Source organism: Tasmannia lanceolata, unplaced genomic scaffold (assembly GCF_043159265.1).
Source record: "Tasmannia lanceolata isolate RefF3 unplaced genomic scaffold, GAP_Taslan_0.1 ptg000038l, whole genome shotgun sequence".
In the NCBI taxonomy this organism is placed as follows: domain Eukaryota; kingdom Viridiplantae; phylum Streptophyta; class Magnoliopsida; order Canellales; family Winteraceae; genus Tasmannia; species Tasmannia lanceolata.
In genome coordinates, this window is record NW_027518715.1 from 3,075,051 (window position 1) to 3,092,948 (window position 17,898).

The window sequence follows — 17,898 nt, forward strand, 5'->3', positions numbered from 1 at the left end:
TTTTGGCTACTGGAACGGAACGCTCCGGTGTTTCGGCTGTTTCGTTCGGCGTTCCGGTCGAAACTTTCCGTTCCGGTCGAAAAAATAGTTAAAAATATGAAAAAAATCCAAAAAAATTAGAAATTGTTAGAAAAATATAAGAAACACTTAAATGAACTAAAAGACATATTTATTACTTAAAAACCAAAGTTTAATACAACTAAGACATAAAAAAGTAGAACATAGAAGAACAAAAGCCAAATACATAGTGCCAGCCACATCTCATATCATCTCTAAATCTAAATCAAAATGGTGGTGAATCTGGTTGAGGATCATCATACTCAACCGACTGGTAGCCCTCATCATCGCCGTCACCACCACCTCTTGGAGGAGTGTCCTCAAGGTTTGCGTCCTCGTCCTCGTCATTGACCGCATCAACTCTAGAAGGCGCTTCAATATTTTCCCATCCAATGTCGTCTGGTGTCAGAATGACATCTTCATCTTCCGCAACCCAATCCATCATAACATCTAGGTGATCTATACTCAGTGGGTCGCTAGTGGTAAAAGATCTTCTGTTTAAGTCCCTGAAAAGAATGTCCAACATAAATTAATAAGTAATACTTAAATTTTAAAGGCACGTGGTGAAATATGAGAAAATTAATTCCAATTCAATTAAGTAGTATACCTTTCTCGAAACTTGAGGTTGTAATGGACAAATACCAAGTCATTCAACCTCTGGTGCTCCAACCTGTTTCTTTTTGCCGAGTGGATGTGCTCGAAAGTGCTCAAGTTCCTTTCACATCCAGTAGCACTGCAGGTTTGGCTAAGAATTCTGACGGCGAAACTTTGTAAGTCCGGGACGTCATTTCCAAACTGGTTCCACCATGCAACTGTAAAGGAAACAATAATAGTTAAGCATTTACTTGTGGAAATTTTAAATAAAATATACTTAATTAAATGAACAAACCAATATACCTGGTCCCAATCCGCCTCGGTTGCGGATTGCCATCTTCATTGCAAACATGCCAGTGGACTCCCGATAGTTCTCAATCTTACTGGGGATGGTGTCCTGTGTAACTTCATCAGGTACTAGTCGATTAATACATTCAATCAAACCTCGGGTGACTTCATGATGCTTGGAGAATGTAGGACTGAAAAAGAGAGCAGGGTTAAGAAAGTATCCTACTGCATGGAGGGGACTGTGAAGCTGTTTGTCCCATCTTTGGTCAATAATCCTCCAGATGGGAGCATAATCTGACTTCTTGTTCTTTAGCCTAGCCTTGATGTTTTCTTTGGCCCTATCTATGGCCTCATATATGTAACCCATTGCTGGTTTGTCTTGCCGGTCTACCAAACGCAGCATCCTCACCAATGGCTCGCTGATGTTTAGAATATGCTTGCAGTTGTCCCAAAATTGTTTATCCAACACTGTACTCACGATCTCTTCACTCAATCCATGTCGAATGTACCTACTAGCAGCATACTCATCAGACACGAACATCTGTTGTAGGGCTTTCCTATGAAGCACCAGACTTTGTATACTAATGGAATTTGTAGCAAATCTAGTCCACGCAAGACGACACAAGTCCCTCCCACCCGTGAATTTCTGTCTCATCAAGTTCAATAGAGCTGCGTGGTTGTAGATAAACCTTGTAATCTTCCGAGCCCTGTTAATTGTGCTTCCTATGAGAGGAAAAACATCTGGTTTGCCCAAGTGCTCTAAAATCAAGTCTAAACAATGGGCTGCACACGGAGTCCAGAAGAATGTGGCATATTTGATTTCTAACTTCTTCCCAGCAGCTTTATAACTTGGCTCACTATCAGTTATAAACTGCACCACATTTTTCGGACCTACCTCCAAAACAATCTCATCAAAAATTGCAAACAATGCCTCAGCATTCTTCACTACGCCAGATGCATTAACAGATTTAAGGAAAACTACTCCTTTAGGACAGTACACCAAAAAGTTAATTAAGGCACACTGTTTGGTGTTTGTCCATCCATCGGCCATAATGGTAGGCCACTAGTTTTCCATGAATTCTTAACTTCTCCCAAGTAGTTGTTTACATCTTCTACAGTTTTTTTCAATATCCCCTCCCCTGTAAATCGTGAAAAGAAGGCGCCTTATAACCTGAGCCTACTGCATTTATGGCAGCAGCATCAAACATTGGCTGCCAATATGGTGAATTAGCAACATTGAAAGACAGGTTGGCATCATAGCAAAGCATGCCAACTGCCATATTTGCCCGATCAAGTGTTTCTTTTGTTGTCAAAGCACTCTTAATGCTTGGCTGGGATCCAGGGGTTGTTCGTGGTGCAAAGAAATCTCTTAACCCCCCTACAAGACCCTTCTTTTACCTCTTTGCCCCACTCGGTTCTACAACAACTGCTTTCTCCTTATTCCTAGGCTGAGGTGGTCCCATCGGTTCGTCGTCTTCATCCCCCTTCCCCTCCTCCACATCTTCTTCTGGTGTGGCATAAAAACTACCCACCTTTGCCCTTGATACACTTTTCGTAGCCCTTTCTTTTCTCATTTCGCCTAACATTTGTGCCATTCTCCATTTTACATCAGCATTGATTTTTTCCATTGCGCTACATCAACAGGAACATCCGCTAGATGTTCTTTAAACCTGGTTATACCTCCACCCTTTATGATTTTTTCACAAAAGGTGCATTTAACACAATTTTTTTGACCTGGAATTACTAGGCCATAAGCCCATGCCGGTTTATCCGATCTAGTGGGTGCGGAACCAATAGATGAGGCTCCTCCAGAAGAACTCATTTTTTAAGTTGAAATGGAGAGAGAGAATAAGGAATGAAAGAAAATTAAATCAAATAAAGCTTTAACTTTTCTTACGCCTTTTGGATGAGGGAATAAGTGAAGTAGATATAGTTGTATGTAGTGTAGTGTAGGAGATAAAAGAGTTGTAGTTGTAGGAGAAGATTTGAAGAGGAAATGAGTTGTGAAAAAACAATGGTTAGAGGGCTATTTATAGCTTTTGGGGTGAAAAATGACGCAAAATGCCCTCCTAACAGCTATAAAACGGTCATAAAATAACGGTAGAAGTGTAAAAAACAGTCCCCAACAGCTATAATGGCATTTCTGTAATTTTTGAGATTTTTATTTTATTTTTTTCAATTTGTTTTGCAAAAAGACGAAAAATGGCCTCCTAACAACTATAAAACGGTCACAAAATGAGGGCAAATGTGTAAAATACACTCGCCAACAGCCATAAATGAATTTATGTAATTTTTTGGATTTTTTTTCGAATTTTTTTGGAAAAAGATGAAAAATGTCCTCCCAACAACTATAAAACGGTAATAAAACGAGGGCAAATCTGTAAAATACACTCCCCAACGGCTTAATGGCATTTTAGTAATTTGTTTATTCATTGAATATTGAGAATGGGTTCGATATGCAGATGCACAAGAAGTGACGGTCCCAACTTAAAAAAAAAGGGGGCAGATAAATCCTCAACATCCCGTCGTGATTTTTGGAAAGTGATCTGGGTCAATTTTTTGGTTGGAAATCACGTCCCAATAAAAACGCAGAAAACGGTAAGAACCTAGAAACTTTCCCAAAAACCCATGTATTGCACTATCCTCTTGCACTGTTTTCATTTTCCAATATTCTCATTCTTATTTATGATGCTTAGTTTGGGTTTCCATTCTGCAGGTTCATCGATTAGCACTTTGTGTTTTTTGACAAAGAGAATGGGATTTTTGTAGCTGAAGTCAGCTTCCAGATCATAATCTTCTGACTGTGGTGTACCTTAAGGCCTCAAGCTATTTTGCCAAAGGCTCTATAGATTTTTACAGCTATGTAATAGGATTATTCTCAATTATTAAAAATCGAATTTGGTTTTGATGTTTCTTTCATTTATTTAGGTGTCAAGCTTTGATTGAGGTATGATATGGGTAAGAAATAGAATGGGTTTGTTGAACTAGATAAAGCTTTAAGCCTGAATCTAAAGTGAAGGACCTGGTTGGTAAACTCTTTGCACTTTCTCTTTTCAAATTATCAAATGTTCAACAGGATTTTGATCAAAATATTATCGCTTTTGATTAGAAATCTATTAAATCGCCAATCTTTCTCTTATTTTTTAGAAACGTTCAGACAATGGAAATGGGTTTCTGATGGACACAAGGAAGATACTAGATAAGAAGATGATGGATGTTAGACTCCAAATCAAATTGAGATCACCTTTTGATCAGACAATCCTAAGAGGGCCTTAATCCACCAAACCACCATTTACATTCTCTTAAAAAGAGGTAAAAATCTCTTTCTGCAATCTGCTCATCCTTCAGCCTCGATTTTTACATTATGGACTCTGTGATGGTGCGTAATTTATATTGTTTGATGCGTCCTATGAAAATGACAGCTTTTCCACCAGGTAGAGAATTGCAAATACAGAACATCGAACTGCTTTTAAAGATATTTGGGTTACAATCTCTTATTATCATTACATTATTTAAACCAAATAGAATTATTGTCAAGTGCTGTGTGTGTGACATTTCCCTATCTAAAATTTTCATTCAGCCAATCCTAGCATCCATAAAGCTCATCACAACTCACTTCCATTCCACCAGCTTTTATTTGTTTATTCATGAAACATTGAGATTTGAGAATGGGTTTGTTATGCAATGCATCTGTTGATTGAAAAGTTTCCTTTTCACCATCTTTTGTTTGTTTATTCATTTAATATTGAGAATGGGTTTGATATGCAGATACACAAGAGGTGGCGGTCCCAAGTTAAAAAAAAATAGGGCAGATAAATTCCCAAAATCCCGTCGTGATTTTAGGAAAGTGATCTGAGTCATTTTTTTGGGGCGGAAATCACGTCCCAATAAAAACGCCGAAAATGGTAAGACCCTAGAAACTTTCCCAAAAACCCATGTATTGCACTATCCTCTTGCTTTGTTTTCATTTTCCAATATTCTCATTCTTATTTCTGATGCTTATTTTGGGTTTCCATTCTGCAGGTTCATCGTTTGGCATTGGGTGTTTTTTGACAAAGTGAATGGGGTTTTTGTAGCTGAAGTCAGCTTCCAGATCATAATCTTTCAACTGTATATCTTAAGGCCTGGAGGTATTTTGCCTATGGTTCCATAGATTTTTACAGCTATGTAATGTGATTGTTCTCATTTTTTAAATCGAATTTGGTTTTCTTTTTTCTTTCATTTATTTAGGTGTCAAGCTTTGATTCAGGTATGATATGGGTAAGAATTAGAACGGGTTTGTTGCACTGGATAAAGCTTTAAGCCCTGAATCTAAAGTGAAGGACCTGGTTGGTAAACTCTTTGTACTTTCTCCTTTCAAATTATCAAATGTTCAACATGATTTTGATCAAAATATTATCGCTTTTGATTAGAAATCCATTAAATCGCCAATCTTTCTCTACTTTTTTAGAAACGTTCAGACAATAGAGATGGGTTTATGATGGACACAAAGAAGATGATGGATACGAAGATGATGGATGTTTGGCTCCAAATCCAATTGAGATGCCCTTTTGATCAGACAATCCCAGCAGGGCCTTGATCCACCAAACCACCATTTACATTCACCCAAGATCAGGTAAAAATCTCTTTCTGCAATCTGCCCATCCTTTAGCCTTGATTTGGACATTATGGATTTTGTGATGGTGCGTAATTTATATTGTTTGATGCATCCTATAAAAATGAGAGGTTTTCCACCAGGTAGAGAACTGTAAATACAGAACAACGAGCTATTTTTAAAGGTATTTGGGTGACAATCTCTTATTATTATTACATTCTTTAAACCAAATAGAATTATTGTCAAGTGCTAATTTGATGGATATATATAAGAAATGACATTTCCCTATCTAAAATTTTCATTCAACCTATCCTAGAATCCATAAAGTTCATCACAACTCATAGCCTTTCCACCAACTTTTGTTTGTTTATTCATGAAATATTGAGAATGGGTTTGTTTTGCAATGCATCTCTTTATTGAAAACTTTCCTTTCCACCATCTTTTGTTTGTTTATTCATTGAATATTTAGAATGGGTTTGATATGCAGATACTCAAGAGGTGGCAGTCCCAAGTTAAAAAAAGGGGGCCGATGAGTCCCCAAAATCCTGTCGTGATTTTAAGTGATCTGGGTCAATTTTTTGGGCGGATATCACGTCCCAATAAAAATGCAGAAAACGGTAAGAACCTAGAAACTTTTCCTAAAAACCCATGTATTGCAGTATCCTCTTGCGCTGTTTTCATTTTCCAACATTCTTATTCTTATTTCTGATGCTTATTTTGGGTTTCCATTCATTGTGTGTTTTTTGACAAAGAGAATGGGATTTTTGTAGATGAAGCCAGGTTCTAGATCATAATCTTCCAACTGTGTACCTTAAGGCCTGAAGGTATTTTGCCTATGGTACCATAGATTTTTACACCTATGTAATGGGATTATTCAAATGTCTTTAAAATCGAATTTGGTTTCGATGTTTCTTTCATTTATTTAGGTGTCAAGCTTTGATTAAGGTATGATATGGGTTAGAAATAGAACGGGTTTGTTGCACTAGATAAAGCTTTAAGCCCTGAATCTAAAGTGAAGGACTTGGTTGGTAAATTCTTTGTTCTTTCTCCTTTCAAATTATCAAATGTTCAAAAGGATTTTGATAAAAAATTATCGCTTTTGATTAGAAATCCATTAAATCGCCAATTTCTCTCTTATTTTTTAGAAACGTTCAGACAATGGAGATGGGTTTCTGATGGACAAAAACAAGATGATGGATACGAAGATGATGGATGTTAGGCTCCAAATCCAATTGAGGTCATCTTTTGATCAGACAATCTTAGGAGGGCCTTGATGCACCAAACCACCATTTACATTCTCCCAAGAACAGGTAAAAATCTCTTTTAGCAATCTGCTCATCCTTCTGCCTTGATTTGGACATTATGGATTCTGTGATGGTGCGTAATATATATTGTTTGATGTGTCCTATGAAAATGACAGCTTTTCCACCAGGTAGCTTTTCCACCAGGTCGAGAACTGCAAATACAGAACAATGAACTGTTTTTGTAGGTATTTGGGTTACAATCTCTTACTATCATTATATTCTTTAAACCAAATAGAATTATTGTCAAATGCTAATTTGGTTGATATATATATATATATATATATATAAATATATATATAAGAAAATGACATTTCCCTATCTAAAATTTTCATTCAGCCTATCTTAGAATCCATAAAGCTCATCACAACTCACACCTTTACACCAGCTTTCGTTTGTTTGTTCATAAAATATTGAGAGTTTGTTATGCAATGCATCTGTTCATTGAAAAGTTTCCTTTCCACCATCTTTTGTTTATTTATTCATTGAATATTGAGAATGGGTTTGATATGTGTGTAAGCCCAAGGGTCTATCCTCATACCTTGTTTTGATGATTCTAAACTAAATTGATTATGTTTTTGAATACTAATCAATTTGCCTTGAAGTGTTGTGTTAAGATAGGTTAATCATGGAAGGAACCAACACACCACTTGGTCATGCTTGATGATGAACGAAACAAAGGACAAAGGAGCTAGAGCATACTTGGAAGAACCACATCGTGAAGGATCAACCAAGGTGAAGCTCAACACTATCATCTCAAGCAAGCACACAAATGGAAGATCTATGAAGACTAAGACCAAAGAGAAGTGTAGCTATACTAAAACTTGTTGTACATCATTTCTCTTTAGATTTCAAAGTCAAGGCAAGCTTTTTTAAGAAAATGTTTTTAAAAAGATTAACACTCCCATGATTAGAACTTAAATGGTTAAGTGAATGTTTTTGTGTGGTGGACCAACATGTTGGGACCCTCATAACATTCCAAATTATAATAAGAATAGAGTTCCAAAACTCAAAAAATAAATCAGCAACAAAAACAGGAAAAATTGCTGAATATAGGCTTCTCTGAACTCCGAGACATCTCACGGAGCTCCGAGAAATATTCCAGGGAGTATTTTTCAAAACTCTGTTTGATTTCTCAGAACTCCGAGAAACATTCTAGAAAGTGTTCTGGTTGTTTTCTCGAAACTCCGAGAATTTCTCGGAGCTCCGAGAACGTCGCGACAGCAAAAAAATATAGCCGTTTGAACTCAAACGGCTAGTTGTTTTTGGGGTCTTTTTGATACATCCACCCTCAAACGATCATATCATTTTAAGGGCTTATAAATACACGTTCAAGAGGTTCATCTACTTCTCTTGAATGATTTGAAAAATATCCTTAAGCATTCAAAACATTTAAAACCCTTTTGGCTTAAGCTTTTATTTTCTTCTCCACCAAACTTGCCTTGCACTTGCAAATCATTAGAGTTTGGATTTAAGGGCTTTTATTTGCAATCCTTTTGTGGAGAATATTCAAGGAGCAATCATTGTGCATCAAGCCTTCAAGAGAGGCCAAGCAATCTTCTTTTCATTCATTGTAAAGGTGGCTAGAGCATCCTATTCTTAATACCCTAGGGAGTAGCGCTTAAAACTTGGCGAAGAAGGAGAGTCGGTGTAAAAGGTGGCAAGGGCATCCTTATTTAATACCCTTGAGAGTGTAATCGCCTCAGAGCCGGGCATCGTGGAGGTCTCAAATAGTGGAAATCCTTGAGGACGATCTCAAGAAGAGTGGAGTAGGGCTTTGCCCGAACCACTATACATCGGTGTGTTCTTCTTTTATTCTTGCACTCTCATTTTTGTTTTTGGTTTGACATTTTCTTTTTACTGTGATATTATGTGAACTAACCAAAACTAAGCAAGAAAAGAAAAATTGAAGTAGGTTAGAACTTTTAATTTAAAAAGGGATAAATTTATTGATAAAACCAATTCACCCCCCTTTTGGTTCCATAGACCTTAATTTCAATATGCATACACAAGAGGTGGCGGTCCCAAGTTAAAAAGAAGGGGGCAGATAAATCCCCAAAATCCCGTCGTGCTTTTAAAAGAGTGATCTGAGTCAATTTTTTGGTTGGAAATCATGTCCCATTAAAAATGCGGAAAACGGTAAGAACCTAGAAACTTTCCCAAAAAACCCATGTATTGTTGCACTTTCCTCTTGCACTGTTTTCATTTTTCATTCTCATTCTTATTTCTGATGCTTATTTTGGGTTTCCATTCTGCAGGTTCATCGATTGGCATTGTGTGTTTTTTGACAAAGAGAATGGGGTTTTTTTAGCTGAGGCCTGCTTCCAAATCATAATCTTCCGACTGTGTAGCTTAAGGCTTGAAGGTATTTTGCCCATGGTTCCATAGATTTTTACTGCTATGTAATGGGATTATTCTCATTTTTTTAAAATTGGGTATGGTTTTGATGTTTCATTCATTTATTTAGGTGTCAAGATTTGATTGAGGTATGATATGGGTAAGAAATAGAATGAGTTTGTTGCACTGGACAAAGCTTTGAGCCCTGAATCGAAGGTGAAGGACCTAATTGGTATACTCTTTGTACTTTCTCCTTTGAAATTATCAAATGTTAAACATGATTTTGATAAAAAATTATCGCTTTTGATTAGAAATCCATTAAATTGCCAATCTTTCTCTTCTTTTTTAGAAACGTTCAGGCAATGGAGAAGGGTTTCTGATGGACACAAAGAAGATGATGGATGTTAGGCTCCAAATCCAATTGAGATCACCTTTTGATTAGACAATCCTAGGAGAGCCTGGATCCACCAAACCACCATTTACATTCTCCCAAGAACAGGTAAAAATCACTGTCCGCAATCTGCTCATCCTTCAGCCTTGGTTTGGACATTATTGATTCTGTGATGGTGCGTAATTTATATTGTTTGATTTGTCCTAAGAAAATGAAAGCTTTTCCACCAGATAGGGAACTGCAAATATTGTTTGATAGATTTTACAGCTATGTAAAGGGATTATTCTCATTTTTTAAAATCGAATTTGTTTTTGTTGTTTCTTTCATTTATTTTGGGGTCAAGCTTTGGTTGAGGTATGATATGGGCAAGAAATAGAACGGGTTTGTTGCACTGGATAAAGCTTTAATCCCTAAATCTAAAGTGAAGGTCCTGGTTGGTAAAGTCTTTGTACTTTCTCCTTTCAGATTAACAAATGTTGAACAGGATTTTGAGAAAAAAAATTCGCTTTTGATTAGAAATCTATGATACAATGTCGCCTCGGATATATAAGTCGCCTAAAATACAAAGTCGCCTCGATTACAATGTCGCCTTGGATACCACTTTGCCTTCTGATATAATGTAGCCTCGGATACAATGTCCCCTCGAATATAACGTCACCTCGATAATATTGTGCCTTCAATGTCGCCTCAAATACAATGTTGCCTCGGATATAATGTCGCCTTGGATATAACAATTCCTCGGGTACAATATAGCCTCGGATACAATGTCGCCTTCGGATACCACGATGTCTGCGGATATAACGTCGCCTCGGATACAATATCACCTCAGATATAATGTCGCATCGATAATATGCTGCCTTCAATGTCGCCTCAAATACAATCGTGACTCGAATACAATGTTGCCTCAGATACAATGTCGCCTCGGATACAATGTCACCTCGGATATAACAATTCCTCGGATACAATAAAGCTTCGGATACAATGTTGCCTTGGATACAATATTGCCTTCGGATAATATGTCTCCTTTGATAAAATTATGCCTTCGGATATAACATCGCCTCGATAATATGTTGCCTTCAATGTCCCCTCAAATACAATGTTGCCTCGAATACACTGTTGCCTCCTATAGAATGTCGCCTCAGATAGAACAATTCTTCGGATACAATATAGCCTCGGATACAATGTTGCCTCGGAAACAATGTTGCCTTCCGATACCACGATGCCATCGGAAATAGCGTCGCCCTTCGGATATGGCGTCGCCTTGGATACAATGTTCCATCACTGATACAATGTCGCCTTGATAATATGTTGCCTTCAATGTCGCCTCAAATACAATGTCGCCCTCGTATATAACAATTCGTCGGATACAATATAGCCTAGGATACATTGTTGCTCAGATATAACATTTCCTGGGAAATAACAATTCCTTCGATACCACGATGCCTTCGGATATAGCGTCGCCTTGGATTCAATGTCGCCTCGGATATAACACTTCCTCTGATACAGTATAGCCTCAGATACAATGTTGCCTCGGATACAATGTCGCCTCGATAATATGTTGCTTTCAATGTTGCCTTGGATACAATGTTGCCTCGGATATAACAATTCCTCGAATACTATATATCCTCGGATACAATGTTACCTCAGATACAATGTCGCCTTCAGATACCACGATGCCTTCAGATACCACGATGCCTTCGGATATAATGTCGCCTCGGATACAATGTCGCCTCGGATATTACGTCGCCTTAATAGTATGTTGCTTTCAATGTTGCCTCAGATATAACTATTCCTCGGATACTATATAGCCTCGGATACAATGTTACCTCAGATACAATGTCGCCTTCGGATACCAGGATGCCTTCGGATATAATGTCGCCTCGGATACAATGTCGCCTCGGATATTACGTCGCCTCGATAATATGTTGCTTTCAATGTTGCCTCGGATAAAATGTTGCCTCGAGTATAACAATTCCTCGGACACTATATAGCCTCGGATACAATGTTACCTCAGATAGAATGTCGCCTCGAATATAACACCGTGTCGATAATATGTTGCCTTCAGTGTCGCCTCAAATACAATGTTTCCTCGAATATAATGTCTCATCGGATACAATGTCGCCTCGGATATAACAATTCCTCGGATACTATATAGCCTCAGATACAATGTCGTCTCGGATAGAATGTCGCCTCAAATATAACATCGCGTCGATAATATATTGCCTTCAGTGTCGCCTCAAATACAATGTTTCCTCGAATACAATGTCTCCTCGGATACAATGTGATGGGGTGTAAAAACTCAAGCCTATAGCAGGCCGCCACCTGTCCTGGAGTAGGTGAACTCCAGCCTCTAGCAGGCCACCACCTGTCCTGGAGTAGGTGAACTCTAGCCTCTAGCAGGCCACCACCTGTCCTGGAGTAGGTGAACTCCAGCCTATGGCAGACCGCCACCTGTCCCGGAGTAGGTGAACTCCAGCCTCTAACAGGCCACCACCTGTCCTGGAGTAGGTGAACTCCAGCCTATAGCAGGCTGCCATCTGCCCTTGGGTGGGCAACCCCACGCCATCAACTTTCTCTCTATAAAAGGAGGTTAAAAGCTAAAACCAAGGGTAATGAAAAAACAACCTTCCTCCTAAAAAAAAACTCTTAAACTAGCTCTGCACTCCTGCTCATATACTGACTTGAGTGTCGAAGGGCCTGTCCGGAGTAACACCCGGGTTGGTCTTCTGACCTCGTTTGCTTCTGTGCAGAACACAGCCACTTCATTTGAATCCCGCCGAACTCGACTCTTTCACTTCGGTTCCTCTGGTCATCCGGCTTAGCCCTTACGTCACTGCCGTACCTGTTACCGATTTTCGGTCTAACAGATTGGCGCCATCCGTGGGACCGCGAACTAAAAGCTGTTCAAATCCCTTTACAAAATGGCAGGACGGAGGAATGCTCGGATACCAACTGCACGGACTACCCGCTCCGTGCTACCACGCAGGACTCGTAGTGAGTGAATCACCTCGCAGGTGGTGGCTACTTCTGCTACAGCCGGACAGAGCCCGGCTCGTTCAGAGCATCTCAATCCCACTCCTACTCCGGATCAAGTCCAAACCCTCTTTCAACCAATGACGGCTCTTGTTGGCCAGTACCAACAACTTATCCAGGCGCCTCCCCAAAATCCCCCAGAAGCTTCACGACCTGTACAGGAAAGGTCGCGCCCTCACGGAGAAGGGTCGGCGCGCTGCGATGAAGACCGGACTCGCCACTCAAGGCAAGTCCATCACTCATGGGCCAGGCATGCGCATACGGAGCCTCACCGCCGCCGAAGGTCGCGGTCCCACTCTCTGTGAAAGCTCCGAGCTCATGAAAACCGCACACAGCAAGAGAAGTTCCGGCCTCGTCAAAAGAGTCCGGAAAGTCAGTCCGGCTCTGCGGCGAGCCAGTCGGTGGAAAGAAACAGATCACCGGACCAGCCAGACCGCAGAGCTGATCCAATGCTTCAAAGGATGGAAGAAATGGACCACCGTATAGAAGAGCTGGCGAAAGATCATAGCCGACCTATTGTACGGGCGTTCTCAAGTAGAACGCCATTAACCGACGATGTCATGAGTGCCCTAGCACCTAGAGGGTTAAAAATGCCAACCGTCCCGCAATATGACGGGACAACCGACCCAGTAGACCACTTGGAGACGTTCAGAGCGATGATGTTCCTCCACGGCGCATCCGATGGCTTCCTCTGCAGAGCATTCCCGACAACACTGACCGGTGCGGCCCGGGACTGGTACTCCAGAATTAAACCGAACTCCATCAGCAACTTTGAAGATTTTGGGGACGATCTGGTCCGCCATTTCATGAGCAGCCGCAGGCCAAGGAAAACAACATCCCTGATGGCCTTGCGGCAGGAGGATCACGAACCTCTCAAGGCGTTCGTTCGCCGCTTTAACAGGGAGGCACTCCAAGTACCGAATTTGGACCCCTCAGCTGCAATGAGCGCGCTCCTCGCGGGTGCCAGATCCAATGACTTCCGCCGCTCAGTGGCTTGTCAAAATCCGCACTCACTGGCGGACCTAATGACCGGAGCTGAGGAGTACATAGCAGTGGAGGAAACGCTGGTAGCCCTGGACTCGACTCGGAGGAGAACTTCTGAGGACAAGAACCCTACCAAGCAGCGTAGGGAGGATAAGGCCCCCAGAAGAGAGAAGTCCCCCCAGAGGAGAGAAGAGACCTTCACGCCTCTCAACACCTCCAGGAAACATATATTAGCCGCCATCAGTGGAGAAGAATTCCTGAGGTGGCCAACCAGAATGATCTCCAAAGGGAACAAAAGAGACCAATCAAAATACTGTCGGTTCCACAGGGACCACGGCCACGACACAGATGAATGCTGGCAACTCAAGGAAGAAATTGAGCAGCTGATTGGCCGAGGTTACTTGAAAAAGTATGTCCGAGGTGATGGCTCCAGAAGGGAGCGCAGAGAAAAGAGTCCTCAGGGCCGCAACCCTCGACGGTCGCAGCCGCCCTCTGTCCGGAACCAATCTCCTCTGCCGCCTAGTTCGCAGCCAGGGGCATAGCAACCCCAACCAAGGGGGGTCATCGGCACGATCATGGGCGGACCGGCCGCGGGGGGCACATCAACCGCTGCTCGTAAGGCATATGCACGTCGTGTCAACGCCGTGCACACATGCAGCAAGAAGACGAAGACGGAGAACGAGATCTCCTTTTTAGATGCGGACCTCGACAACCTGATACTGCCTCAGGATGACGCCTTGGTTTTAACCATGCTCGTTGCAAACTGGGAAGTAAAGAAAATACTTGTTGACAACGGGAGTTCGGCGGACATCTTGTACTATCATGCTTTCCAGAAGATGATGATAGGCGACGACCGTTTGAAGCCGGCGAACTCAGACCTGTTCGGTTTCTCAGGAGAGGTTGTGAAAGTGGAGGGACAAATTGAACTCCCAGTCCTCGTCGGAGAACCGCCCTGTCAAGCCTTTACCATGGTCAATTTCCTAGTAGTGAGGGCCACTTCGGTCTATAACGCTATTTTGGGACGGCCTGGTCAGAACCTGATTCGTGCAGTCGCTTCCGCGTATCACCAAAAGATGAAATTCACAACGCCAAACGGCATGGGAGAAGTTCGGGGAGACTAACCCCAGTTCAGAGAGTGCTATGCAATGGCACTAAAAGGCAAAAATGCAGTGGAATCGTTGCCGATTGAGCTACTCGATCTGAGGGACGAATTTCGGGGGACGCAATCCGCCAAAGACCTCATCTCCGTCTCGTTGAGCCCAGACGACAATGATAAAGTCGTTCAGATCGGCTCCTCTCTGAGCAGCAATATCCAGCACCACCTCACTGAATTCCTTCAAGACAATGCGGATGTCTTTGCGTGGGCTCCCGTTGACATGCCTGGCATCGACCCAGAGATCAGCACGCACAGACTCGGTGTTGACTCAACTTGTAGGCCGGTGAAACAGAAAAGAAGGCATTTCGCTTTCGAAAGAAGGAAGGCGATAAAAGAAGAAGTGGAGAGGCTTTTAAAGGCTGACTTCATTCGAGAAATCCAGTACCCGGACTGGTTGGCAAACGTAGTCTTGGTGAAGAAAACGAATGGGAAGTGGGGGACCTGCGTTGATTTCACTGATCTGAACAAGGCCTGTCCCAAGGACAGTTATCTGCTCCCGAAAATCGACCAGCTCATTGACGCCACCGCAGGTCACGAGCTGCTGAGCTTCATGGATGCCTTCTCCTGGTATAACTAAATCAGAATGTATGAGTCAGACATACCAAAGACTTCGTTCGTGACAGATCAGGGACGTACTGCTACCGTGTCATGCCCTTCGGCCTCAAAAATGCCGGAGCCACTTATCAAAGGCTCGTGAACAGACTCTTCCAGAAGCATATCGGCTGTAACATGGAAGTCTATGTCGACGATATGCTGGTCAAAAGCCGAAGTGCACAGGATCATGTGTCCGATCTGAGAGAAACATTTCAGGTCCTGAAAAAGCACAGCATGAAGCTCAACCCCACCAAGTGCACTTTCGGCGTCAGCTCTGGAAAGTTCTTAGGATTTATGGTAAGCTAGAGAGGAATAGAGGCCAATCCAGAAAAGATCAGGGCCGTGGTGGAGCTCACTCCACCAAAAACAATCAGAGAAGTGCAACGGCTCACAGGAATGGTGGCCGCGTTGGGGCGCTTCATCTCGAAATCTGCAGAGAGGTGCCTACCCTTCTTCAACGTAGTCAAAGGACTCAAGACTGCGCCCTGGACAGAGGAGTGCCAAACCGCATTCGAAGAATTAAAGCAGTACTTATCCTCTCCACCACTGTTGACAAAGCCAGAGCCAGGTGAGGAGCTACTCCTGTATCTGTCTGTAAGCCCCACGGCTCTAGCAGCCGTCCTAGTTCGTGAAGAGCACCACCAGCAAAAGCCTGTCTATTATGTCAGCAAAGTTCTCCATGACGCCGAAATCAGGTACTAGCGGGTCGAGAAATTGGCTTACGCACTGGTTATGGCAGCCAGGAAGTTGAGGCCGTATTTTCAAGCCCACACTATAAAAGTCCTGACCGATCAGCCGCTCAGGCAAGTTCTCCATCGACCAGACATCTCGGGACGACTCGTGAAATGGGCCGTGGAGCTGAGCGAATTCGACATCCAGTACGCGCCAAGGCTAGTGATCAAGGCTCAAGTGCTGGCAGACTTAGTGGCTGAGTACACCATCCCCCAGTAGATCACTGAATCCGAAATTGTTCAAACCTCAGTTGTGGAAAAGTCACTCACAACGAAAGAACAATCAGAAGATGGGACTGAAGCAGCAATCATCCCCGCATCCCCAGAGCAGAATCCATCAACCGCCGAACTAATCTGGGAAGTGTACGTCGACGGATCTTCGAACAAGGGTGGCTGTGGAGCTGGTTTGGTTCTCACCGGACCCGATAACTTCACCGCAGATTATGCCCTGAGGTTCGGATTCCGCGCGTCCAACAATGAGGCAGAGTATGAAGCCCTCCTCACCGGAATGAATCTCGCAGTTCAGACCAGAGCCCAAAGGCTTAAAGCGTACTGCGACTCCCAACTGGTGGCAAACCAGATTCAAGGAGTCTACGAGGCCCGCGACGAGCGTATGGTCAAATACCTCTCCAAGGTTCGCCTGCTAGCCAGCAAGTTCAAAAGTTTTGAGGTCATCAGAATCCCCAGAACAGAGAATGCAAAAGCAGATGTGCTGTCCAAGCTGGCCGCCTCCGGATACACCACTCTCGGGAGTATATGTATGGAGTTCTTACAGAGATCTAGTATCGAATGTGAAGCCACTGAGGTAATGCAGGTGGAGCACGAGCCCTGCTGGATGGACGAAATCATTGAATACCTGCGTACTGGAAAGCTTCCTGAAGCAAAGAAGGAGGCCCGCAAGGTGACGCAGAGAGCAGCTCGGTTTTCCCTCGATGGTGAGAATCTGTACAAAAGATCGTACACCCTCCCGTACCTAAAGTGCCTCCGGTCAGGCGACGCCGCGTACACCCTGCAAGAGACGCACGAAGGGATCTGTGGAGAGCATTTGGGGGGCAAGGCCCTAGCAATCAAAGTGCTGCTCAGAGGCCTGTACTGGCCTACCTTAAGACAGGATGCGCTGATTCTGGTTAAAAGGTGCGAGAGATGCCAGAAATTCTCTCCCACAATCCACCAACCTGCCGTGTCGATGGCCCCGATCATCAGCCCACTCCCCTTCGCAGTGTGGGGGATGGACATCCTGGGCCCCTTTCCACCGGCCTCCGGAAGACGCGTGTTTGTGGTAGTAGCGATCGACTATTTTACCAAGTGGGTGGAGGCTGAACCTCTGGCCCAGATCACAGAGAAAAACGTGCAGAACTTCTTCTGGAAATCAGTAGTTTGCAGATTTGGGATTCCCCGCATTTTGATAACGGACAACGGGAGACAGTTTGACTGCAAGAACTTCCGAAAATTCTGCTCCGACTTGAAGATTGAGCAGAGATTTACTTTAGTGGCGCACCCTCAGACGAATGGGCAGACAGAAGTGACAAACAGAATCCTTCTTCAGGGAATTAAAAAGAGGCTGGATGATAAGGCTGGCCGATGGGTAGATGAGCTTTATCATTAACTGTGGGCGTATCGAACCACCCCGCACACATCGACGGGAGAGTCACCATTCAACTTGTCCTTTGGGACGGAGGCGGTAATACCCGTCGATGTGGGCGCCCCGTCTCCCAGAGTCACCAACTTCAGTGAGCAACTCAATGATGACGGGCTCCGTGCGAACCTCGACTTGCTGGAGGAAGCCCGGGAAGAGTCTCGAATCAGAGTCGCCGTCTACAAGCAGAAAGTGTCCAACT

General features: G+C 42.9%; 2 protein-coding genes and 1 long non-coding RNA gene across 7 annotated transcripts; 2 read left to right on the forward strand and 1 right to left on the reverse strand.

Moving 5' to 3' along the window:
* Positions 1-283: 283 nt before the first annotated feature.
* Positions 284-2,219, reverse strand: LOC143862971 (uncharacterized). The gene is made up of 4 exons (XM_077373866.1): positions 2,111-2,219; positions 955-1,923; positions 665-869; positions 284-563 (listed from the first exon to the last, which is right to left on the reverse strand). Exons 1-4 carry the CDS (start codon positions 2,217-2,219, stop codon positions 284-286), a joined length of 1,563 nt encoding a protein of 520 aa, XP_077229981.1.
* A 1,184-nt stretch (positions 2,220-3,403) lies between these two features.
* On the forward strand, positions 3,404-9,953 carry LOC143862974 (uncharacterized). 5 transcript variants are annotated; one of them, XR_013240600.1, is made up of 16 exons: positions 3,404-3,537; positions 3,656-3,968; positions 4,087-4,251; positions 4,708-4,844; positions 4,963-5,069; positions 5,170-5,271; positions 5,390-5,554; positions 6,021-6,150; positions 6,304-6,357; positions 6,460-6,561; positions 6,679-6,843; positions 6,954-7,022; positions 7,440-8,633; positions 9,093-9,199; positions 9,302-9,403; positions 9,521-9,953. It is a non-coding gene; the product is annotated as an uncharacterized LOC143862974 (long non-coding RNA). The 5 variants fall into 5 exon arrangements; XR_013240603.1 differs by having other exon boundaries at positions 7,440-7,569; XR_013240601.1 differs by having other exon boundaries at positions 6,954-7,018; positions 7,452-8,633.
* Positions 9,954-15,725: 5,772 nt separating this feature from the next.
* On the forward strand, positions 15,726-17,666 carry LOC143862972 (uncharacterized). The gene is made up of 3 exons (XM_077373867.1): positions 15,726-15,992; positions 16,281-17,194; positions 17,444-17,666. The coding sequence occupies exons 1-3, from the start codon at positions 15,726-15,728 to the stop codon at positions 17,664-17,666; spliced, it is 1,404 nt and encodes a 467-aa protein (XP_077229982.1).
* The last annotated feature ends 232 nt before the right edge of the window (positions 17,667-17,898 follow it).